The sequence below is a fragment of the Dysidea avara genome, chromosome 1, assembly GCF_963678975.1.
Source record: "Dysidea avara chromosome 1, odDysAvar1.4, whole genome shotgun sequence".
In the NCBI taxonomy this organism is placed as follows: domain Eukaryota; kingdom Metazoa; phylum Porifera; class Demospongiae; order Dictyoceratida; family Dysideidae; genus Dysidea; species Dysidea avara.
In genome coordinates, this window is record NC_089272.1 from 31,020,372 (window position 1) to 31,047,162 (window position 26,791).

Consider the following 26,791-nt stretch of genomic DNA (forward strand, 5'->3'; position numbering starts at 1 on the left):
CCAGAATTAAAGCTGCTGCCACTTTCAATTTCATTTTTTTCCTTTGAGGGCTACACTAATTTCACAGTTTAATTGTTCTAGTATTGATATTGCTTCTTTTGGGTATTATTTGCAAGCCCAAAAGTTGGCTGTACGGACCAGCTTTGGAGATAATTTTTACCTGCCTATATTTCTTTTGACAGGAATAGCAGAGATACATAATTGTATAAAACAGGTTCTTTTCTTAATTGGTAAAGAACCTGAAGCTACTGGTAAACTATCAACCAGCACCTTTGTGCACACTAAGCACCTCTAAAAATAATTATCATGTTGCTGGTGTTTAAGACGTACATTCATAGCCTTTTAAACAGCTTTAAGACTTCACAACCATTCATCTACAAAGGCCAAAATGGCAAAAATCAACAGTGAGACAACACAAAGAGGTGATTATTTGCTGCTTCAAAAATACAAATAACAAGAGTCCCCAACCATGTACAACTAAGCCTGTTTGTGCCTCCCATTGCCAGCTTCTGGATCCACCCCTGATGTATGTACTGTAGGTCTATGAGTAACAACCTGTTCATCATACACATGACATGAATTCTGTTTACATGTATGTGTAGTAGGAACAGAAGATGCTGATATGGTTTCATCTAATGCAGACGAGGATCAGTTTTATGTTGCAGGAGACACTGTCACTGTTCTGTGGGACTCTGATATGCTACTTCCAGCAACTCTAGTAGAAGATATTGAAGTATTAGTAAACATTGACCTCATTATAATTGATGCGGAATCTGGTGATGATGGTTTACTTTTCAACCTTGCAGAAAGTGTTCCAAACGATGGAGTCCACGGTGTTGTTATTCCTGTATATGATGATATTTCAAGTGTTCTGATTCAAGTTTCTCTTGCAGAGATTGTAACTCCTTCAACCATACCAGGTCATATAAGGGAATTGTTTAATGAAGTAGAAGGGAAAGTTAAGCAATGGTCCGAAGTTGTTATAATCTCAGGATCAAATTTTCTCAGGGAATTGTGTCTGGAGTGGTCTGAAGGGCAGCCTGAGGCTATTGGAGATCAAATTATGACACGGTTACCACCATGCCCACTTACTGTAGGAAGAGCTAGAGCTGACAGTGTTTTTGAAGAGGAAAATCTCAGCGATGGCTTTAGAGCAACATTTCATCCTGGGACTGCTAGCTGCTTTCGTCAAGTAGTTTATACAAGGTAAATACTTGAAATATAAACTCTGTATCTTCTTAATGCCATGCTGCCAATGTGATAGTCCCCAAACTTTAATGTCAGGATAAATTTGTCTCTAGCTTTTTGTGCAGTTTCCATATACAAATCTTGTCAATCATTCATGCTACTCACCTTGAGGTCTTGTCTTTAAATTCTTCATAGCACTGGCTACTCGATTCCCCATGCATACTGTTTTTATGCATTAGAAGGTGTCTTCTTTGCTTTCTTAACTGCATTCATTGGACTAATATTTTGTTAATGATAGAGCATTCTATTCACTGTCCATAAGAAAGGTATATATGGCATATATACAGGGAAATGCACTAATGTACACTTATTGTCAGGTATATCACTCTCAGAAAAATATGACTCAATGCCCATACAATCTGTATATACAGTACATTGTGTTTTAGTACTATCATAATGTATATCAGTTGTAAATGGTCATGAGGCCAATTGCAAATATATAGTTCAGAAATGGCAAAACAGAGCTAATAGTGTATTTGATTAAATGTGTACTTTATCAATGTGATGCATTACATATTTGTGACCGGATTTGTGAAAAGGGGTCTTCCACAAACATACAATGTGCCAAATTTGACGATGCATAACTTCAGATTGGAAAAAGATATCAGCATCAAATTTGGTCAGTAGTGAGTACCAATCTAGCTGAATAAATGGTGAAAATTTCAGGCTTGTGTGTGTTTTTGAACACAAATTTATGGTCTTCCAAATACATAGAATTAGGTGCGTGTGGAATATCCCTTTTCACAATTTTTACTCTTTGCTTTTGAGCAATATACTGTAATAAGTTACAGTCAAATGTAGTTTAACGTGTTACTTTTGTTATAGTCAGATACGTAGCTGGCTACAGTAAAGATCTCCCTGCACGCATTGTGGGAATCCATCTGGATTGGCTTTCTTTATCTTCAGCTGAGCTCTGTGGTTCAAACATAAAATAGCTCACACTTAACCAGGAATATAGTCATTAGCTGCAACTGGTTATCAATTATAACTTGGGAGTGTTACGTATATACATTACTCCGTTATATGCTAATATTACTTTTCTAGCTACTAGTAATGGATTATGGCTTCTTTGAAAGTACATAGTTAAAGTTATACTAGAAGTCCACATTGTCACAACTGTTACATAATGCATTACTTTTAGTAATGCATTATTCCTGACACTTTACCAGTACAAATGGATCCACTGTCATGTTACTCAGCTAATTGTGATATGCACTGTATCCAGTACCTTAAATTTAAACTGATAAGGTAGCACATGTTGCTTTCATCTATCCTCTACACTTAATTATAGTATGTATGCATTGAGCTGGATCATCAAAAACATTTAATAACTCATGGGTGCAATTACACACGATCTTGAAATTTGGCTCATTTGTAGTACTGCTTGACCCACTAAAAACATTTCAAAATCTTTTCATTCAAATGTTTGACAATGTTTATGGCAAATCAAAATTTTCACCATACATTTCCTATGGAGAAGCCATAAAAGTAAGATGTCTGTTACTACCTTTTCCCAAGCTTGTACTGGAGCCAAATTGTACATTTCTGTTGTTGACACCTTTGCTGTCACCACTAATCATCTGGTTGGCTGAAATGTTAACTCCCTGGGAGAAAAAAATCCACTTTTATTTTTAGCAGTTTTTCAGGATCCAGCATGCTATTATTGTAATAGTACTAGTTACAAAACATGGTTCTTCTAGCCAATGGATATATAATATGTACATATAGCTATACACAGCTCTACAAGTACAGTATACACTGGTAAAATAGTATGAGAAAGTTTACACCTACATGTACATACTGTAATGTAACACTTTCACACCTCAGATCAAAGGAATTCTTTATGCTACAAATGTGATGTGGCACACTTAGCAGTGCAACATCTAGATGTCGCACTGCAAAGTGTGCTGACAACTCATTACTGCATTCCACAAACTGTACTGCTTTAATGCTTCTTACTATTGAATACTGTAGTAAAATGTATATGAAACCTATATGAGCAACATCCACTTAAGTGAATTTAGCAGCTTAAAACTTACTGTAAAAGTAACTTGAAAGGGTTAGAACTACTTTAAAAAGCACCTTCAAAAGCTTAAAAAGCTACTTTGAAGTGTAACATATTAGTTGCAACACTGTAAGTCGTGCATTACCTGATATGTACGCACGATGCCAGAGGGCGCGCAGGCAATACACTCCCTACAGTGTTGCAACCATTACATGTATGCACATTTGTTTCCAGTGATAATGAAGGTTCAGGACAACAATGTTGTTATGATGATGATGGTCAACTAGTGGTTGGACCACCAGGAGGTGGAACTGTGGACCTTTATGCTCCAATTGGCTACTTTGGGAAGCTGTTACATTTCTATCATGATGTCCGTCCTTTCTACTACTGTTGTAAAGGAGAATTTTCTGATTGCAGAGAATACTATAAGCATCGACCATCTGATGATGGTAGCAGATATGTTTTACAACCACCAGGTCAGTGTACATGCTAGTGTCCATTTTATATGTTGTACCACAGTGCATGTAAAGATCACAGCAGGTTTGATTTCTCACCCACAGCACAAAGCTATATCCATGATTACACTACTGTATTAAATTTCACTGAAACATTGACCAGAGTTACTGTAAGTAGTGATCTGCTTTTGCCTGTTAATCAGAGTGATCAATAAGTTAGTGTAAATGCATACCGTATTGAACTGAGCCATATTGAACTACTGTGAAATTGAACTGCTAATAAGAATATGAGTCTGGTTCAATCTAGTTCATTTTCTTGCCCGGTATAAACAGTTGCAACCCTGCAGGCTTTAACATAGATATGGAGAACTACAGCTAAAATTGTAACTGAATATGATGAAATGAAGCAACCACAAATTATGGAAGAACAGCCTTGAGAACAACATGAGAGAATGACAATAAACAAGCTAGTACACATACTGTATATATAAAGTTAATATTTAACCAACTCCATGTATAGTTTTGATCTAGAGGCAATCTTACCCAGAGTGACCTACTGTTTAACTTCATTGCCCTAGCTGTCTTCTCATTGTCTTCTTCATATTGTCAATGTTATTACAAGTTTCAAGGTGTCTGCCAACCATTGTTGCAACTGTAACAGTGTTGTAATTATGAGTTTTGTACTTGCCCCTTGTACAGTACGCAAATACCAATTCATTGCATGTATCATTGAAAACATCCTTCATCCTCCCTGCCACCTCCACTCGCCACATTAGTTGGAGTCCCACCTACCTTACAAATATATAAAAAATTTGGCTACTGGCTGCTTTGGTAGGTGAGGAATTGTTGGCATACAACCAGTCATGTTATAACCACATTTTCTGGTGATTATAACTTAGCTGATTGTATGCCAATAATTATAAGCTAAAAAAAGCAAGTAACAGTACTATACAAACTGTTCAATAAAAATATCTCTTAAAGTCATATAAACTTCTAACAGTATGCACTGTGTTGCTAATCTGACATTTTGGGAAGTACACAATTGCAAGTTGGATCATTTATTGGCTGATCGTTGTAACTGGTATATCCACCCTCAAGTTACTATATTTCCATTGTGGACAAGAACGAGCATCAAAATATGGATGCATTTCACAAGCAGCTTCTGTAAATGAGGATAACAGTAGTAAGTTTGATACCATACATCTAAATGAACCTGAAGGGATGCTGAATAATACTGTACATGTATAGTGCTACATGTAATAGTAGCGATGATTGAAACACATGTTTATAAGATCAATGAAGCATCATGAATAGTGGGTATAGAATTTATCATGATAGTGAAATGATTTCTCAGTCTAATGTCCTTGTATATGCAGTTTTGAGATAATTATAATAATTGTCTCTGGAAAAACCAGCCATTCTGTCTACTAAAGTTTTCAAAGTGATAATTATTCTTGCAATTTTTCACATGTTGCACAACAATTCCTTACCTGCCAAAGTTTCCACTGTGCATGTAGCTAATAGCCAAATTTTCAACCATTTTAGACAATTTTTAGGTGGGAATCCTATTAAGGAGGTGGGTGGGGGTGGCAAGGAGTACAAAGTTTGTTTCAAAATATAGAGGTACACATTTAGATGAAGTAGACCAAGTTACGACCTATTCAGAGCTATTCAGGGCTCAAAATCAGCTAAAATGACAGAAAGTTTACACTGCAGGCCTTTACCCAACACCATGGTGTTTTACAGCTGAATCCAGCCATCCCAAAGTTGGCCAGCACATTGCCAAGTACCAGGACTGCTTATACAGCTTGCCACTATAATAGGCCGGAAAAGTACAACCCTAGATCGCTACAGTATATATACTTGCTCAGGTCAATTTTTTTCAATAGAATTACAGTGTATTAAGCATTTTCATGTACATACATGTAGTTTTATGTCTATGGTGAGAAGTCAAACCTGATGTCATTTGTAGGCAATACGGTCGATTTCCCAGACCCATGCAGTTGCAAATACAGTATGTACATATATCAAGACTCACGGTAGTGAGTCGCGCGGCCAAGAAACTGCAAAGCGCACGCCCAATTATATATATATACCAGTACATCAATACTCCCTACAAACATTGATGGTAACAATTATTACACAAATTCATGTGCATGTTAATGCATATTTTCAATATCATTCAGTGATATTGCAAAATTAATATTTCTAGCTTGTGTGTATGGAGATCCTCACATGGTAACACTGGATGGCTTCAAGTACACTTTCAATGGTAAAGGAGAATTCACACTAGTGGAACATGAAGATGAGTTGTTCACACTACAAGCTAGGATGGAAGAGGCACAGGATTCTAATGGAACTGTTGTGCGTGCAACTGTCTTTACAGCAATAGCTGCTAAACAAAAGGATTCAGACACAGTCCAGTTTGAACTGAGTAGACGTGGGTTGGATGCTCTTGTTAATGGAGAAAGAATCATCTTTGATGATCTGCAAAAGCAGGAATTTACTAATGTCACTATCTCTGACATGGGCAACCAAACACTCTCTGCACTGTTTTCAAGTGGAGCATATGTTCAGGCTAAAGCAGAGAATGGGATAATATCAGTTCTACTTGTTAGTCTTTCTGACACTTACAAAAACTCCACATCTGGTTTAATGGGTGTGTTCAATGGTGATATGACTGATGATCTGATGAGAAGAAATTCCAGTGAATATTTACCACTTAGTTCAACAAATGAACTAATTCATGAGTTTGGATTAGACTGTAAGTTTATACACATATTATATTGTACTTAACATATAGCTGTACATACAGTGTGTATGGTTCATATACAAAGCCAGTGCAATTTACAAACAACAATTGACTTAAATTTTGTAATCCATACTACTTGTATGTACGTTTATAGTAAAAGAAGTATGCAAAAGTTTGAAATTTTGACTGTGTAAACCATTTTATTTATACGGTGTAATTGTATTTCTATATATTTCCTTTATACTTGGAGCTGTACAACACCAAGTCACAGCTGAAATTTTCAGCTAGAGTAGGGACCATAACACATTGATAAAAGTACTGGAGTAGTGCACGATATTAAATCACAGTAAAACAATAAGAAGTGTTATATCCCCACAAGTGATCTTGAGCCAAATATACGTAGCATGAGGCGAACTTTTATCGATGTGCTATGGTCCCTACTCTAGTTGAAAATTCCAAATTTTTTTGTGTACTTGTTTGTTAACTTTTTTGTAAAGTAAAATTACTATGAGACTGGTGAACCCACGCATACTGCATCAAAGGTGCTATGCGTCCCAGCTAATCAGTTGTCGTCTGAATAGTGAAGTATCCATTACGCTTCGTTGTCAGCTATGCTCAACCTGTTACACAGCATTATAAATCAAGAACTGTTTGAAAAGCACCTCTGCAATCATAGTAATCACTATGAAAAATAAGGATGATTTCTGTTACAAAGGGAAGCCATCATGCACTACCACTAAATCGACACCTTTTGCTGTCAGCAAAGATGAACGGAATACAAAGGAGGACACTGGTAAGTCCATGAAGAAAGCATTGTACATACTGCAGTATGCCAAAAGGCACGTGTCTGGCTGAAGTGATGTCAAACAGTGAAAAATCAAGCCTGTAGCCTTACCCATTATCAAGTTATGCTTGTCTGAAGGCATCAGTCAGTCAGTCACTAGAAAATTCCATTTAATATATATTTTTTGAATTCATAGCAACTTGTTGAAAGCATTTCGGGTCAATCTGAAGGCTTCGTTTTACCTAACCAATACTGCCTCATCATCGTCAGGGAAAAGTGAGGCTGGTTTTTGGGTGATGTTTTTCATGGGCCATGCCTACTCCTTTGTGGTCCCTACTATTGTACTGTATGATATATGTATAATAGTGAGCATGTATTGTAAATGATGTCTTGGTAACATGAATGCAGGACTACTACGTACCAGTATAGGTGTTTAGCACTGTACTATTCTCTAATAGAACAGTCAGTATTAAAGATTCTAGAGCATTCATATGCTTTGGACAAAATTCATACTGCATATCAATTTATCAATACTACATGCACATGGCAAAACAGTCATATTGAGAATCATTCGCAGAAAAGAAAGTTTGAGAATTTTGTCAGATTTACTTAACATTTTCTTGCATATTTCCCCTGTCATATTTAATATGTCTATGATTTAAAAATCTTCTCTTTTTCTTTTTTGAAAATTTCCCTTGAAAATCCTTTGAATTTTCTCATTCCTTTTGTGGGTCTAGCTGTGGTTACTTGCACAGAATCTGCAGCCCTACTTGAATAATTCCATGTAGCATTCATATGGCAAGTGAGAATACATTATACTGGGATTTGTAACAGTGTTTAAATCATGAAGTGCATGCATGAGCGTGATCATAGATCGCTTTGATCATAGTTTTTACATCTTACTAGCTGTTGTGGATGATGCTACATAGTCACACACAACATGATTCAAACAGAGACACAAATGTTAGTAAGTGACACTGGAAGAAATCTGGTGTTACTCAAGAGAAATGGGGCAAACACCTGATTCTCTATATGGCATGCTTATTGTCTGCACAACATCGTGAATGCCACCCACTTCTCTACTCAAATCAGAATTTTGTCTATATCCAGATTACGTATTATGTGATAGCCATGCATGCAACATGTCACAGTTATTTGATGATCTAGTGTGGACCCAAGACTGAACATTTATAGGCAAGCCCAATTCCTAATTGCTTCACACAATAATACATGAATGTTTACAGTCAAACGAATAAAGGATTTATGAATATTTTCTTCATAAATCATTTCCAATACAGTATTTGGTAATATGTAATTAAATTTTGGAACATACCATCATACATAGTTTTCCATTTAGGGATAATCACCCATGAAAACCACAGCCTATTTACTTATCACCGTGGAGAAAGTTGGCTGGATTTCTATGATCCGTACTTCACACCAGCATTCAGTCCAGTGTTCAGTGATTCAACACTAGAAGCAGAGGCTATTTTGGCTTGCAATAATGACACCTTCTGCCTGTATGACATTGCCGCCACTGGTAGGATGGACATTGGATTATCCACATTAGATGGCAGTATGGGATTTGAGGAAATATTGAGACTGTCTTATCCAGGTTAGTACGTATAATACACAGCCCTGTAGTCTGTATGTGTATATCTATTACTGTAATATAGATTGTAAAATAATTATGTGCATGCTGTAAAGTAGCTTCTGCACACAATTACAGTAGAACCTCGATTATCCGAACACCGATTATCCGAACTCTTGATTATCCGAACACCAAATCGACTGCTCGATTAGGGTATTTTGTCAAAAAGTTTATGCTTTATTAGAGTAGTTGAGCAAAGCTCAGTATATAAATGTATGAACATTCGATCTTACGTATTTTCGATTATCTGAACACCCTTCCCCCCCAATTAGTTCGGATAATCGAGGTTCCACTGTAATGTAGTCATAATAATGGAGTGTACACTTCACATACAATACAGTAATCTACAAATTTTGTTTGAATGTTTAAGAATGAGTGAATGTTTGTAAACTGAACACATTGTTAAAAGCCAGTTTAGGCTAGCTACACAAGAGTGACAAAGCATGAGAATTGCAAAGTGGTTTAGACAAATTCAGGCCTATCCATCCAGTTAGTGGCCTGTTAGACCTGCAGAAACACTTGATATGTCTTTATTCAAAGTTCTGTAACTTAATACAGGAGCGGATCTAGGATTTCCAAAGGGAGGTGCTAAGTTAGGAACATCTGTATATATATAGTGGGTGCTAAGAAAAGTAGCAACTGGTTGAACTATTAGTAGTACAGTGTGAGAAGCACACTCAGCGTTTGAAGCATTCTTTATCTAGAGAGGACTGGAGTATACCCTCACAGAAAAAAATTGCAAATTTAGCTTTCTGAGATCAAACTTGGCAAAAATTGTTGTTGAATAAGCATTGTAAGCCACTTTAACTATTAAAGTGAAATCATTATTTTTATAGCAGTGATAACTAGCTTTCATAATTTATAAATGGCACAGTATTAAAGCTGCAGTTGAAGTTCAATTGTTCTTTATAGTTTAAAAATTTTAATGATGGATGTTCTATTAGAGTAGTTGTATTTCAATACTAGCAGCAGCTGTACCCCTGAAATATAAATTTGATCCCCTCTTGTTGATTCCTAGAAATGATTAGCTCTTCTCTTCTGACTGTTTCCATCTATTCATTGTCCATGTATACTTTAGATGTAATTACACCTGTACTGTAGCTTCTACTATATTTCTAGCTAGCACATAGTAAAATTTTGGAGGGGATGCTTCAACCCTCATGCACCCCATTAAATCTGCTCTTGTTTATGCATGCATACAGTACTTTACTGCAGCATTATTGAGATGGTAGTTAATTCTTGAATAAGAATTAATACAAATCAAAAATGATAATTGAGGGATGTGTTTCAGTAAGATATTATTTCTACTATTTTAGCTTTAATGACCATAATGTCTGCATACCATAGATTTACCAACTTGGGGTTCACGTTCAACAGATTCACTATGTCAAATAAAATGATGGGCAGATTTTTGCAGCAAGCCATAATTGGAACTACATACAGGATGTACCAATATAGCAAATTTTACTGTATCGGTAACTGTCACAAAAATACTACAAGAAACAATTATATTGTTATATGCCATGTATAAACATGCCTTCATCAGCCTCCACAATTCTAGTAGACAGAGAGAGCATTATTACAGAGAAACTTGCAAATGCATTTTAACCTATTAATTTGAGCTAGAAAGGGACAATTAAAAACACTACGTGTTGTATTGATGTAAAACTCCAGCGATCATTCAACAAGTGTACATGTTATACCATGCAGGAATATAGAGAATAATTTATTTTGTGGAGCACATGTGTTTACCATATCGACACTGTCAATATTTTTTTTTTTGCAAATGGCCACAACTATCATAATAATAAAAAAATCACAATGGTTTTACAAGCACAAATTTGTTTCCATTGTATTTGTTTGTACTAAACTATGTATATGCTTTTGTAATATTTTGCTGTTAGATTTGAGATTTATTGTGTATTTTGATTGTTCATTAAAGTTTAAAATTTGTATTGTGTATATGTTGTTTTGACAGTTGTATGTAACCCGCCTTGTGCAAACGGAGGAGCTTGTGTTGCTAATGATACTTGTAACTGTCCTCTTGGGTATGAAGGATATCGGTGTACTTCACCAGGTAAGGATTCCAGTATCATTTCACATTGCACTTCTACTGTTATAAGTTCAGAGCATCACTTGTAAGTAGACGCCTTTGTAGCGCACTCTACAGATACAGTGTATGGTGTTTTGTGCTTTAATTATGGTGCATTCATACGTACATGTATGTGTCTTTAACAAACTAAGTACATACGTATATACACATGCATGCCCAACTAGTGTTGCACCGATAATTGGTTCAGTAATTGGTATCGGGCCAATATTGGCTACTAGCTGATTAATCAGTTTTGAATGAATCAAAGCTGATGTTAATCTCCACTATGCTGTGTAGTAGTATGTTGATGTGGGGGAGGCTATAGACATAAATTATTTGGTGTTTTAATTCAGTTATGCGTTGATGGTTTAGTGGTGACTATGCCCATAGTAAACTGTCAAGTTTTAAGCCATGCCCAACAGTAAACTTAGGTTTTAAGTTTCTGTGTGGTACCAGCGACTTGTCTTACTGTATAGCAGTAGTACTTAAAACCTGGTAAAAATGAATAGCTTTTACTTGTGGAATACATCTAACTTCACACTTTAGCCTGTATATCAATGCTTATGTTACTAATATGAGTCATTTAATAATGATGAGAAATGAGTGTTGTGTATATCAGATTGGTTTTTGCTATCGGTTAATTTTGTTGCTTAATATCAGTTATCAGAATAATTGGCTAATGTGGTTACTGATTGGTGCAACACTATGCCTACCTGAATTTTACAAAGATAACAAATATACCTTAACACATTAATTTGATAAGTAATCTGATTTCCTACCAAAATCTTACGTAGCTATATCCAACATGTCAGCATAATCAGTGTGTTGAGTCATTGCTGAGTGCAACGTGTTCTCGCTTGGGCAAGGTTTAATCTCCATTCTTAATATGTGACCAGCTGAGTAAAAATCGGCCATTTACAAAATTATAAAGACGTTTGGAAATAAACTGGGTAAAAGTACAGTGTACACATGCAACGTAAAAAGTTACACATGTTTTAGTTGCTTCACTATGCACTGAAACAAAACTCAAATCTATAAAACCATTTGCCATAACATTTGTATATTCATGGAGAGTAAGAAAATCATTGTTTTGTGTTCATACAGCAAAAGGCATGCAAGTTATGGGTGCTTATTTGTGATGAGGTAGAATGGGTTCTTCTTTGCTTACTTGCTGTTACTGTATCAAAAAAATATATTGTCAATTTGCTGCAGAGAAGAATAAATTATTTATGAGCAGAAAAATAAGAGAAATGCTAGAAAGAAAAATAGGTGGAAATTAACAAAAGCACTGAACCATTAAGCCATCCATTAAGAACTAGCAATTCAACACAATAGATCTTGTGAAACACTATCTATTTTAGACCACAGCAAGGTGAAATACTCGAATTCCAGTGGTTACTTACAGGTATCTAAATCCTGTAGATTGTCTCAATAGATCCCTGCAGCTGCCTGTCTCTGGGGTGATACAAAACACAGCAATTGCATGTATGTAACATTGGCAATGCATGGACATTTAACTGGATAGCAAGTGCCATAACATGCATTACAAGTTACATACAGGGAGGTGTAAAGGGATTATTAACACTACATTTCTTGTATCACAAGCAGCTGTGAAGGTACAACAAGCAGCAGTGGAGGTACAACAATGAGTTGTGGTTTAAATTAGTTAGACATCAAAACACAAGGTTCTACGAAATAGAGAAAACCTCAGACACCGTAGTAGCACCCTCCCTTCATTCATGGGCCACAACACAGGGCCTTTCGGGTTTCTAAATTCCATAGAACCCTGTGTTTCGATGTCTAACTATTATATATATATATATCTAATCAAAAACAGCCAAGCTGTAAAAAAGGAGTGCGGCCCTTGAAAAGGCTATGGTGAAAAAAGATGTGAAATCCAAGGTGGCGGCCAAGAAATGGCTGTGATGGTAGGTTAATGGTAAAAATTTTAATAACGACAATTCAGGTGAATTTGGTGCCGCTTGGTCAATTGGCACAAAATTCAGCTGAATTGTCGTTATTAAAATTTTTACCACTAACCTACGTATACCATCACAGCCATTTCTTGGCCGCCACCTTGGATTTCACATCTTTTTTCACCACAGCCTTTTCAAGGGCCGCACTCCTTTTTTACAGCTTGGCTGTTTTTGATTAGATTTCACTTCTTTTTGTATTTGTATACCCCAAAGCCGGCCTATGGCCAGCTTTGGGGTTTTTTAACTTATATTTCTTTACCACAGGAAAAAGAAAAAGATGAAGCAGATTTTATAAATACTTTAACTCATTCTGATTTTATCAGTAAATGTACAAATGATATATATAATGCATATATCAAGAGTTCATTATAATTATTATGAACTCTTGCATATATTTATTACATGTCAATTAATCCCCACTGGATAATTTGCAGCTGATCTCTCTACTGGGTGACTTGAAATGTAGGTGAACTCTCTACAGGGTGATCTGCTTGTACGTAGATGAACTCTTTACAGGATTCTCTCTACAGGGTGACTTGACTCTAACTGAACTCACTGCAGGGTTATCTGTTTGTAGTTGAATTCTCTACAGGGTGATTTGTTTGCAGTTGAACTCTCTACAAGGTAAATTCTTCTAGCTGAACTGTCTACAGGGTGACTTGTTTCTAGCTGGTCTCTCTACAGGGAGATTTGTTTGTAGCTGAATTCTCTACAGGGTGATTTGTTTGCAGCTGAACTCTCTACATGGTGGTTGCTTTGTAGCTGAACTCTCTAAAAGGTGACTTCTTATAGCTGAACTCTCTACAGGGTGATCTTTTCATAGCTGAACTCTCTACAGGATGATTTGTTTGCAGCTGAACTCTCTACATGATGATTTCTTTGTAGCTGAACTCTCTACATGGTGATTTGTTTGTAGCTGAACTCTCTAAAAGGTGATACTTCTAGGTGATCTCTCTACAGGATGACTTGTTTCTAACTGAACTCTCTACAGGGTGATCTGTTCATAGCTGAACTTTCTACTGGGTGACTTGTTTGCAGCTGAACTCTCTACATGGTGGTTTCTTTGTAGCTGAACTCTCTACAAGGTACCTTCTTCTAGCTGAACTCTCTACAGGGTGACTTGTTTCTAGTTGATCTCTCTACAGGGTGATCTGTTCATAGCTGAACTTTCTACAGGGTGATTTGTTTGCAGCTGAACTCTCTGCATGGTAGTTTCTTTGTAGCTGAACTCTCTACAATGTGACTTCTTCTAGCTGAACTCTCTACAGGGTGACTTGTTTCTAGCTGATCTCTCTACAGGGTGACTTGTTTCTAGCTGAACTCTCTACAGGTGATTTGTTTGCAGCTGAACTCTCTACAAGGTAACTTCTTCTAGCTGATATTTTTACAGGGCATATTTGTTTGTATCTGAGTTCTCTACAGGGTGATTTGTTTGCAGCTGAACTCTCTACATGGGAGTTTCATTGTAGCTGAACTCTCTACAATGTGACTTCTTCTAGCTGAACTCTCTACAGGGTGACTTGTTTCTAGCTGATCTCTCTGTAGGGTGACTTGTTTCTAGCTGAACTCTCTACAGGTGATTTGTTTGCAGCTGAACTCTCTACATGGTGGTTTCTTTGTAGCTGAACTCTCTACAAGGTACCTTTTTCTAGCTGAACTCTCTACAGGGTGACTTGTTTCTAGCTGATCTCTCTACAGGGTGATCTATTCATAGCTGAACTTTCTACAGGGTGATTTGTTTGCAGCTGAACTCTCTGCATGGTAGTTTCTTTGTAGCTGAACTCTCTGCAATGTGACTTCTTCTAGCTGAACTCTCTACAGGGTGACTTGTTTCTAGCAGATCTCTCTACAGGGTGACTTGTTTCTAGCTGAACTCTCTACAGGTGATTTGTTTGCAGCTGAACTCTCTACATGGTGGTTTCTTTGTAGCTGAACTCTCTACAAGGTAACTTCTTCTAGCTGATATTTTTACAGGGCATATTTGTTTGTATCTGAGTTCTCTACAGGGTGATTTGTTTGCAGCTGAACTCTCTACATGGGAGTTTCATTGTAGCTGAACTCTCTACAATGTGACTTCTTCTAGCTGAACTCTCTACAGGGTGACTTATTTCTAGCTGATCTCTCTACAGGGTGACTTGTTTCTAGCTGAACTCTCTACAGGTGATTTGTTTACAGCTGAACTCTCTACAAGGTAACTTCTTCTAGCTGATCTTTCTACAGGGTGATTTGTTTGTAGCTGAATTCTCTACAAGGTGATTTATTTGCAGCTGAACTCTCTACAAGGTGACTTCTTCTAGCTGAACTCTCTACAGAGTGATTGATTTTTTTGCTGCTGAACTCTCTACATGGTGGTTTCTTTGTAACTGAACTCTCTACAGGGTGATTTGTTTGTAGCTGAACTCTCTACAGGGTGATCTGTTCGTAGCTGAACTCCCTACAAGGTAACTTCTTCTAGCTGATCTTTCTACAGGGCATATTTGTTTGTAGCTGAGTTCTCTACAGGGTGATTTGTTTGCAGCTGAACTCTCTACATGGTACTTTCTTTGTAGCTGAACTCTCTACAATGTGACTTCTTCTAGCTGATCTCTCTACAAGATGACTTGTTTCTAACTAAACTCTCTACAGTGTGATCTGTTCATAGCGGAACTTTCTACTGGGTGATTTGTTTGCAGCTGAACTCTTTGCATGATTGTTTCTTTGTAACTGAACTCTCTACAAGGTAACTTCTTCTAGCTGATCTCTCTACAGGGTAATTTTTTTGAGATGAACTCTCCACATAATGGTTTCTTTGTAGCTGAACTCTCTATTAGGTACCTTCTTCTGGCTGATCTGACTACAGGGTGACTTGTTTGTAGCTGAATTCCCTACAGAATAACTTGCAATGTAATATAATTGAGTAAATTATAAATGCAGCTGAATACTTGATTAGGGTGACTGTTCTATTAGAGTATCTCCATCTTGCATTTGTTACACGTAGTTGTCTTTCGAATCATAACTCAGTGGTTTGTAATCCGATTCTTCTGTACTACTGCAAGGACTTTCTATGATGATTATTCCAGCTACATACTGATTTTCAGCTTGTTGCTCTAAGCGGTTTGCCTAGTAGACACGAAAACTAATAGTTTTTTATTTATAAAAATTGATCGCGTAATTTTGACACAGGTTGGGTTTTGTGTCATATCTCCATGGTCTTTATCCCGATTAATTCAAACCACAAAAAGGCACTCCTACGATGGTTGCTCCATCTACATATCAATTTTCAACTGATTCCTCAAAGGAGTTTACCCTGTAGGCGTGACAGACCTTCGACCTTATTTTACGCAAATAATCGGTCATAACTCCGTGAATGTTCATCGGATTCCTACCAAAGTTGGTACGGGAATCCGCCTTAATGAGCTCTTTAAGGTGCCATATTTCAGCCCGATCCGAGCACGCATTCGTGTTTTATGGCGGATTTTGCGAAGTGTGCGAAATGAAGAAGAAGTAGAAGAAGAAAAAAACGAAGAAATTAAAACGAAATTTTGTTCGCTCGTATCTCGGAAATGGCTGGAGCGATTTTCTTCAAATTTGGTGTGTAGACTCCCCTAGCTGGCCGGCACACCTGTAGCAAATTTGGCTCCAATCGGATAAGGGATCACAGAGCTACATAGGTGTGTAAATTGCGTTTTCTTTCTTCCTGTTAATATACTCACGAGTGGCACGCCGGCTTCTTGGGCCGCACGACACACTACCGTGTGTCTTGATATATTGTCTTATGTACTGTATATGTTAACATGTGTGATTATTCCTACTGAGTATCTCAATCACTACATCCACTTGTACTGTTGATAATAATTATTGAGTGTGACTGTTCAAGTAAAATATGCTAAGCATAGCATCTAATTCACAAAAAATCATTTGATTGTGTCTGTTCTGCCACAAATTTTGCTGGAAAATCAATGCATCCTTAACCAGTACTATGTACCCTTTCAATAATTATACGTATGCATTACCCACAGAGATACAAACTTACCCAATAAAAGTTGAACACTGCATGTGCACTCTCCACTAACAACTTGTATGTACAGAGCATTACTGTATACATAAATAGAACTATACATACATACATGTACTTACATGTACATATAAACAATTCTGTACAGTGTAGTGATATCATTTCTATGCAGTCAATATATCATATATGTACTGTACATATACATTTAGTGTACAGTGACTGTGATGTTGATCGATGTGAGAACGGAGGAACATGTGTTAAGCAGGGAGTATCTTACAGTTGTAACTGCCGATTTGACTACACGGGATCACTATGTGAAACAGCACTAAGTAAGATAGTGTACTTGTACATATGGCATGTGTGTTCAGTTGCAATACTACTGGTTTGGAAATGCAAAGTTGCACATTGAAGATGTCAGTGGTTACAGTACCTATGTAGACACTAACAATCCATTGACACAATTTTCACCAAATGAACTTCAATGTTATAGCCTTGAAAGTATATACTATTATGTACACTATCAAGCTGCTAAAAAAATTCAAAACTACTGAAGTAGGAATTAAATGTCCATTACAGCCTGTAGTAAAGCAGCACTTGTAGGTGACTTCCCTTGTTTCAGAACTTTTATATGATTATTTTTATGATTCCTTAGAATTTCCTTATGCTTACTGACGACTTTTATTGCACCATAATTCATGATCAGTGAATCACATCAAATAAGAGAACGACACTGGACAGTCTTAAAGTGCATGTGAATGTGATGCGCTCTGAACATAATACATATGTATTACTGTCTATCAAGATAACCATTTCATTTCAATTCATCTACAGATGTATGCTCTGCTCTTTACACATGAAGAACAGTAGGAGAACTGCCTTAGTATTCACTTCAAATGTACTTGATTAATACAAAATTACAGACAATTCCTGTTTAAATGTAAAGGCTAGTGCTAGAAGCCACTGATGCACTAACCTTGAAATAATGCTTACGTACATGGTAGTGGAGAAAGAAATGGACACAAAGGAGTACAAAAGTAAGTTCATGATATGTGCATTGTGTAGCTGCTACAGTAGGCTAAAAGGTACGTCTAGCTCAAGTGACTTCAAACAGTGAAAAATCCATATCAGTTATGTATGGCTGAAGGCGATCAACAACAGCTAATCTTAATCTCGTGATAATACAGGCTCAATTTTCACAACTATCAAGACACTCAGTAGTGTGCCATGTATTACAATAAATATCACCTAGAAGTCTATTGAAGGCATGACCCTTTTCTCACAGCTTTACTGTTTTTTTTTATGTGGATACAGACATATTGCTTGCCATTTGGCATGCTGTTGCTATAATGTATAGTATCTACACCACTGATCCTGAGGCTGCAAGTACAGTTTCCCACAATTATGTAGGCAGTTCATTAGGACACTTTGTAATCATTTTTAACTTTGTCAAGTCTATGTTTATGATTACAAAAACAGCTAAGTTCTGAAAAAAGGTGTGTCCTTAAAATGTCTGGGTGAAAAAAAGTTGTGAAATCAAAGGTAGCGGCCAACAAATGGCTGCAATGATGTTAATAATGGCTGTGTGCATTGTTAAAATTTAGTAACAGTAACATCATTACAGCCATTTGTTGACCACCACCTTTGATTTCACAACTTTTTCACCCAGCCTTTTTAAGGCTGCATTTTTCACAGTTTGGCTGTTTTTGTGTGGATTACTAATCTCTGTATACAAATATGCATTATTTGCTTCATTACCTTATTAATACGTAGTTGTTGTGGTACATATACTACACATCATACTTTATGGCTAGGGATATATGTACATAACTTTTTAAAAGCGATAATCACTTCATCAGGTGTGTACATACAGTATATGCATCAATATGATTATACCTTATGTTTTACAGCATCTGAAGATGATGATAATAAGGCATTCATCATTGCAATACTACCAACCGTGGGAGGAGCAGTGATTGCAGCAGTTGTGATAACATTAATATATCGTACTGTGATCATTCACTACCACAAAAGAAAACAAAATGGAGACACGCATATGCCAAGTAAGTCATATCAGTATTTAGACCAGATCTGGGAAAACCAGTCTTATCACCCATAGCACTATATAGCTTGGATTGTTCACCACACACAAAGTCACATGATTACAATATCAAATTTCACTATCACAATCAGCTAGGTTTAAGTGGACTGTCTTTTTCTGGTTGCTTTTTCTCAGCCCTATAGCAAACCATGTAAGTGGTTTGGGGCCTTGATAGAGAACCTTGGGATGAGTGAATGTTGTTGTACTGTTAAATAAAGACCTGTATTGTAAATTTCCTTTCTTAGTAGCCAGTTTTGAACCTTAAATAACCCATAACTCAGCCTAGTTCATTTCTACATGTTCATCTTTCATTCTGAAAACAACCATTTGTCCTCCTACCACCCCCACTATTGGAGCTCACCTGATACAGTCAACCTGGAAAAAAAAACTATCTAAAATGACATGAAACTTAGCTGTTAGCTACTTGTGCAGTGCATGTGAATGTATTGAAAGGCAAGGAATTAGTGTAAAATGTGTGAAAATTTGCTTCAGCCATTGGTGAGCTACTACACTCTGAATACTTAAAAATGGAATTTCTTGATACTTGCAAATAAGTGATAAGATCAGTTTTCCCAGAGACAGTCACATATATGTACTTGATGTATAGTATGTGACTGGATTTTGGAAATCAATCCAAATTGCAAATCAGTAGTTTGAAAATACATTAATGATTTTAGCTATTATATTACCAAGGGTAGTGAACATGCATATGACATGTGTATGTACTGTACACCCCCCTGTAACTGAACTAGTTGTTAGCACTGAACTCTCTACAGAATGACTTGTTTGTACTCTACAGGATGAAATGCTACTGCATTTACTGAATGTTTTAAAGTATTTTGATGCAAACGTTACACGTAGTTGGTTTTTTTGCAGCGCTTTTATTGTGAAATCTTCTAAATCACTGAAATTTTATTCTGTTACAATCAATCCACCTATACAGCTCATTCCTATGAATGGTTTGCCTAGTATATAGGAATGACAATTCAGATTTCCACCAAAGTGTTTGGTACTGAGATTCACTTTAATATCGGTTGATTCCATCTTGGATTTTGATAAAACATTGTGTGTTTATAGTACCTGTAGTGCTCATCACTCGTATAAATCTTTAGCCCCATAAACCACACATGGTTTCTGATTTATGATCACAATTTTTCATGAAACATTGGTCTGTCTTCAGTTACAAAATTTACTGTAACTTTGTACTGTGTTAATACTGTATCTTAAAATGCAATATTTTAGCAATTTATTGTTGATTGACAATTCAAGTGATCCATAAATTATGGGATATTACCTTAATTAAAGCTGAAAGGTATTTAGTTGAAAACTTGAATTCTTAATATTTCAAAAAAAATACAGCTTAAAATACTTTGAAATTTTTAGTGAATAATCCATTGGGTCATGGTCTATTTTTGATGAAATTTTTGTTGTGGGACCACAATGGGTTCAAGATTGAGAAATAATTAAATACATGTATGTTGAGGTATGCAGTGAAATTATGTGGCCTGTTATTGCTGTACAGGAGTCTAATAACAATTCCCAACTACAAGTTTTTCTTACACAATGAAGACAGTGCAACGTGTATTAGTGTAGTGTATTGAAAGTCCACCTCATGCAACTATTAATTCATTTATAGCTCCAATGCAGCCACCCGGTCTAGCAAATCCCATAAATGGTCCTGATCAGACAGATGGACTTCAAATAAATCACCACGTGTCCATAAACATACAGTATGAGTGCTTAATATGTGAGATTTGATAGGTCAATCAAATCAACTTAGTCAAGTTAGTGTGCTCTTACATACTGTAGACCCATTCTATGCCTTTTTAAGTTATGAACATGACTACGTAGGTACAATGAACAAGGACACCATACATCTCGATACCCAGGACACTCACTCACTCACTCACTCACCTCACTCACTCACTCACTCACTCACTCACTCACTCACTCACTCACTCACTCACTCACTCACTCACTCACTCACTCACTCACTCACTCACTCACTCACTCACTCACTCACTCACTCATTCACTCACTCACTCACTCATTCACTCATTCACTTACTCACTCACCACAGTCGCAAGTCTAGAGCCCAAGCGAAGCAGCGAATCATTACCATTTTACACCACAACAGCAAACTCACCGGTGGGATGTGCCTTTTGGGGTTCCGATGAGTGTATGCCCTGTGTGCCTTGTGTTTCCTTTTATCTTCAATCAGGTTGGTTGTCTTCTTCTCCAAGCATCGAAATCATACCAAGGCATTAATTTTCCGTATCAGAAAGTAATATGCTGCAGAAAGAGCAGGGTGCTTATAATTTCAAGTGTTGCACATGAAATCTATGGTGAAACATTAAGGCTGCTGAGTTGTCACTTAGACTTTTGCCAATGCCTGGACTGTAATCGACAAAGAGATTTGTTCTTAAATTCTTAATAGACAGACTGAGACTTGATAACTTGCTCCTATGAACACACTGACTCAGCCAGATGGCGAGATCAGCGAGGGATTGGATAGTACTCGAGTGGAAATTGTATTTCATCAAGTCCTACTGTACCACAAAAATTCTATCAAACATAGACAATGACCAAATGATTATTCACTAAGAATTTTAAACAGCTTTTTAAGAACTGAAGTTTACAACTATGAACATTAATTGAAGTGATATCCCATAATTGTGACTGGATTTGTGAAAAGGTATCTTCTCCGCACATTTTACATACCAGTAAACAAAATGATGTAACATTTGAATCCTTATACTGATTAACTTGTTTGTAGTGTCAAAATGTAGCCAGATATTGTAACTACACTCATGGAAAATTTCTCAGGCAATTATACACCATGATCAAAAAGTTACAAAGCTTCAAAGTTCAAACAATGGATCAAAATTTGTGTGTGAAAAAGATACCTTTTCTCAAATCCAATCACAATTCATGTATCACTTGAAAGGTCAATCAACAATATGAAAATTGTAAGATATAAACTCAATTTTATATGACTTAGGACGGACCAAATTTTGATGAAATATTTGTGCATAAATCAGAAACCATGTGGTGTATGGAAGAAACATTTGTATGAGTATTGAACACCACAGGTACTGCAAACACACATTTTTTTCCAGAATCCGTGGCCTAAATTTCCTTGTTGCAATGACTCTAACCCCTTTGAATGTGCTAAATTTTCAGCTTGGTTGGAGCATGTATTTGTGTTTTGTTGGATTTTGTACGTGAAAAGAAGAAGGTTGTAGGAGAAACAAAGTAAAAGAAGCGAAACTTTGGCCATTACTATCTTGGAAATAACTACATATTTGAGTGAATTCCTTCAAAATTTGGCATGTAGACTTCCCTATATCTCTACAGTAAAATTGGTTCAGGGGATTGCGGAACTACATACAAATATGTGAATATTGCATTTTCTTTCTTCCTGTCAATATACTCAGGTGTGGCATGCCAGCTAATTTTTGGGCTACACAACACACTACCATGTGCCTTGATATTGATTTGAATTTGATCATGATCAAGTCTGTGTACTTGCACCTTTATATTGGCTGGAATGTGTTAATGGTGATCATGATGAGTACTAATTTTTGGATCACATACTAAATTATAATTGCATATGTGACTATGTAGCTATGTTTTAATGTACGTTTTTTCTAGGAGTTAAGCATATAACTAAACCAAGAAATGGAGCACCACATACTGAAGTAGTTAATAAGGAGAATCCATTTCCTACCAGAGGCCCAGCATTAGTGTATCAGAATATTAGCTACCATCCTGATCACTATATGGGCCAGATACCAGCAGGAAATACCTACCACGTTAATGATCAGAGAGAGCAGCTGGTGCCAAAATCCTACATATAATACTGCAGTATAGTATAACCTACTGTAACTGTGTACATGGTTTGTGCTACATGCGGTGTAGTTGTTTAGTAGTTTGGTGTACATGTAGGTTTACATGAAGCATATAACATATACATTAGTACAGTGCAAACTTATGAATGCTCTACCTTGTTAATTTTTACAACTAGTGAAAAGTTTAAATTTTGATACAGTTGCAAAGTTCAATTTGTAGATAATGTGCTGCTGGATACTAAAAATTATACTGTTCAATGATATGAGTGAATGTTATAAATCACAGATTTTCTACACAGAATACAGGCTGATTAAGCAATATTAATCTGCCTCCAAAAATGGCCTAATGTATTTCGTGGACTGGACTCACGGACTGGACTCACGCACTGAGCTGGAAACAACTTTTAAACAATAATCCAGGCATTACCCATCTCTTGCAACACTGGAGACACCACTATCGAGTTACAACTGCTGATATTGCTCTTCCTTACAAGTTAACAAACTAGCGCGTGCACTAATTTACTAGAATACACTTACGATACACGAGTACTAGCAGTGATAAAGTGTGATAGAGGCTATTGTTGTAGCTTAGATGTTTTTCCTTTGTTGCTCCAGTACTTAGCACTGGTGTTAGGACTGTAGTGATGAGTCAGTTTATTTGCATAGCCCCATCATCTCGCTGGGCGTTGCCACCTATAGCTACCCTGCTAAGAATTATTACTGGGTCATCTCTACAACCCTAGCACTAGTGCTAAAGCAATAAAGGAAAAACATCTAAGTTACAACAATAGCCTCTACCATGCTTTATCACTCTAGTGCTTGTGCATCGTAAGTGTATTCTAATTAATTAGTGCACCGCTAGTTTGTTTACTTGTAAAGAAGAGCAGTATCAGCAGTTGTAGCTCGATAGTGGTGTCTCCAGTGTTACAAGATATGGATAATGCCTGGATTATTGTTTAAAAGCTCTGTGCGTGAGTCCAGTCCGCGAGTCCAGTCCGTGAGTCCAGTCCGCGAAATACATTAGGCCTCCCAAAACAGCATAGCTGTAAAAAAGGGCACGTCCATGTAAAGTAGAAGTAACTGAATATGAAATTCATCCAAAATAGCTAAGTGATAATAAAGAGCAGAACATGTACTCATAAGTTTTCTATATACTGTGTAGCTACATAATAACCATACCAGTGGTAAAATAACAGTGTGTCTAACTTTAAGTAACTGGTACACTTGCAACAAAAAGTAATGATATAAGAGTGAGGCCTATAGGTGTTTATGTAATAATTATACCATGGGCAAGAGTGCTTTGCCTGATATATACACACAAGCCTGAGGGCCACAGGCCCGAGGGCGAGTGTGTATATACAGGCAAAGCACGAGTGCCCATGGTATAACTAATATGTTCTACTTTAGCATTTAGACTCACCTAATTGGCAAAATCTTTAGTTGCTATACCCTTCTCTTATATAGGGAACCAAGTAAGCTGTGATCGTGGGATTAAATTTTGCCAAACAAACTGTGATTGTGGGGTTCAAGTTTAATACATCAAACAGTAGTTTGATTTTATTATTGCTAATATAGCAATTTTAAGAGACTAGTGTTAATTATGTTACTTTAATTGCTACATGTACAAAAGTAAAAAACAAACTACTGCTAATGTATTAAAATTGAATCCCACAATCACAGGTTGTTTGGCAGAATTTAATCGCAGCTTGCTTGATTCCCTATATAAGAGAAGAGGATAACAGTAAAACATCAAAGAAATCTGATGATTTCTGGATATAGTGTTCGTATATCTCGTTAACATTTTGAGTCAGTGCAATATGTGATACATATGCACTGGCTTTCCTTTGATCTGAGGTGTGAAAGTGGTACATGTCATAATATAAATCAGATATGTCATTGGTGAAGTCTAGTATTGACATGTAATTAATTATAAGTAATGCTACATGCTGTTATATCCACATGTTACTTTTAATACCATTCAGTAGGTACTCTCTATGCAAATACAAAGTGTATAGACTTTCTGATAACAATAAGGCCACTTCAACTAAATCTTTTGTTTCTTGGACTGAAACTAGTTGAAAAGTGGGTCGGTAGGTAGGTATAAATAAAATAATATTAGGTGGTAATAATTTTTAATGGCAACACGTGTAGCTACGGCGTTCGATAACAAAACTATTTTGTTGTGGTTAGTACATCTAAATGACCAAATGTCAATCCATAGTCAGCTTTTACAACTCTTCTTGTAATAACCAAGCTTGCCCCATGCATAAGAGATATGGATGGCCAACAATACATTGATGCCACAAACTCACATAATCGAACACGTGATCTTTAAACTTTAAAATGAACAAAAACATTTCATTTACAAATTTTATGGGTCAGTCGGGTCCAAGAAACAAGAAGTTTAGTTGAAGTGGCCTAAATAGCTTGAGTTCGGCCACCTTTCATGTATACTGCTATAAACTGAAGAGAGGTGGCCAAAGTCAAGCTATTTATAGTTATTAGAAAGTCTATACACTTTATATTTGCATAGAGAGTATCTACTGAATAGTATTAAAAGTAACGTGTGGATATAACAACTTGTAGCATTACTTATAATTAATTACATGTCAATACTAGACTTTACCAATGACATATCTGATTTATATTATGACATAAACACCTATAGGCCTCACACATCCATGGCCGCACTCTGGTATCACTACTTTTTGTTGCAAGTGTACCAGTTACTTAAAGTTAGACACACTGTTATTTTACCACTGGTATGGTTATTATGTAGCTACACAGTATATAGAAAACTTATGAGTACATGTTCTGCTCTTTATTATCACTTAGGTATTTTGGATGAATTTCATATTCAGTTACTTCTACTTTACATGGACGTGCCCTTTCTTTTACAGCTATGCTGTTTTTGGAAGCGGTCAAGTCTACCAGTTGGCCCAAAATGCTATATACCCTGCTCACTGCACCAATAAACTGTGTCACGGAGAAGAGAAGTTGAGGAGCAATGAAATTGACTGCTTCTTAACTGAACTTTCTCTTGAGTAATTTTTAAATGTTAAATCAGTATATTTATATATACGATGCTGCATATGATGACATAATAAATATTTTATACGTAATGTTACATAACATCTAATCCAAAACAGCTAAGCTGCAAAAAAAGAGTGCAGCCCTCAAAAAGGCTATGGTGGAAAAGATGTGAAATCCAAGGTGGCGGCCAAGAAATGGCTGTGATGGTAGGTTAATGGTAAATAATAATGACAATTCAGGTGAATTTGGTGCCGCTTGGTCTTGACACAAAATTCACCTGAATTGTTGCTATTAAAATTTTTACCATTAACCTATCATCATGGTCATTTCTTGGCCACCACCTTGGATTTCACATCTTTTTTCACCATAGCCTTTGTGAGGGCCACACTCTTTTTTTTTTTTTTTACAGCTTGGCTGTTTTGGATTAGATTTCACTTCCTTTTGTACTTGTATACCACAAAGCGAGCCTATGGCCGGCTTTGGGGCTTTTTTAACCTATCTTTTTTTCTTTACCACAGGAAGAAGAAAAAGATGAAGATTTTAAATACTTTAAATATTTCTAATTTTATCAGTTAATATACAAATTATATATATATATATATATATATATATATATAATACATATATTTATTACATATCAATTATTCCCTATGGATCCGGATAACATGTTTGCAGCTGTTCCTCTGCTGGGTGGTTTTACATGCAACTGAAGTCTCTACAGGTGATTTGCTTTTAGATGAACTCTCTACAGTGTGGTTTCTTTGTAGCTGAACTATCCACAGTGTGATTTGTTTCTATCTGATCTCTCTACAAGGTTACTTTGCATGGCTTATCTCTGTAAAGGGTGATTTG

The 26,791-nt window shown here is 36.5% G+C and overlaps 2 protein-coding genes across 2 annotated transcripts in view; both read left to right on the forward strand.

The window, feature by feature from the left end:
- LOC136261518 (sushi domain-containing protein 2-like) overlaps window positions 1-23,101 on the forward strand; it is a 32,557-nt gene extending 9,456 nt beyond the window's left edge. The window contains exons 5-12 of the mRNA XM_066055529.1: window positions 603-1,206; window positions 3,488-3,729; window positions 5,921-6,472; window positions 8,602-8,859; window positions 10,874-10,972; window positions 17,167-17,286; window positions 18,865-19,017; window positions 22,710-23,101. Of these exons, the coding sequence (XP_065911601.1) occupies window positions 603-1,206; window positions 3,488-3,729; window positions 5,921-6,472; window positions 8,602-8,859; window positions 10,874-10,972; window positions 17,167-17,286; window positions 18,865-19,017; window positions 22,710-22,915 (2,234 nt within the window). The 3' untranslated portion in view covers window positions 22,916-23,101. The remainder of the gene's footprint in view (window positions 1-602; window positions 1,207-3,487; window positions 3,730-5,920; window positions 6,473-8,601; window positions 8,860-10,873; window positions 10,973-17,166; window positions 17,287-18,864; window positions 19,018-22,709) is intronic.
- Window positions 1-26,791, forward strand: part of LOC136261526 (protein mesh-like) — a 79,226-nt gene that overhangs the window by 21,149 nt on the left and 31,286 nt on the right. The window lies entirely within an intron of this gene.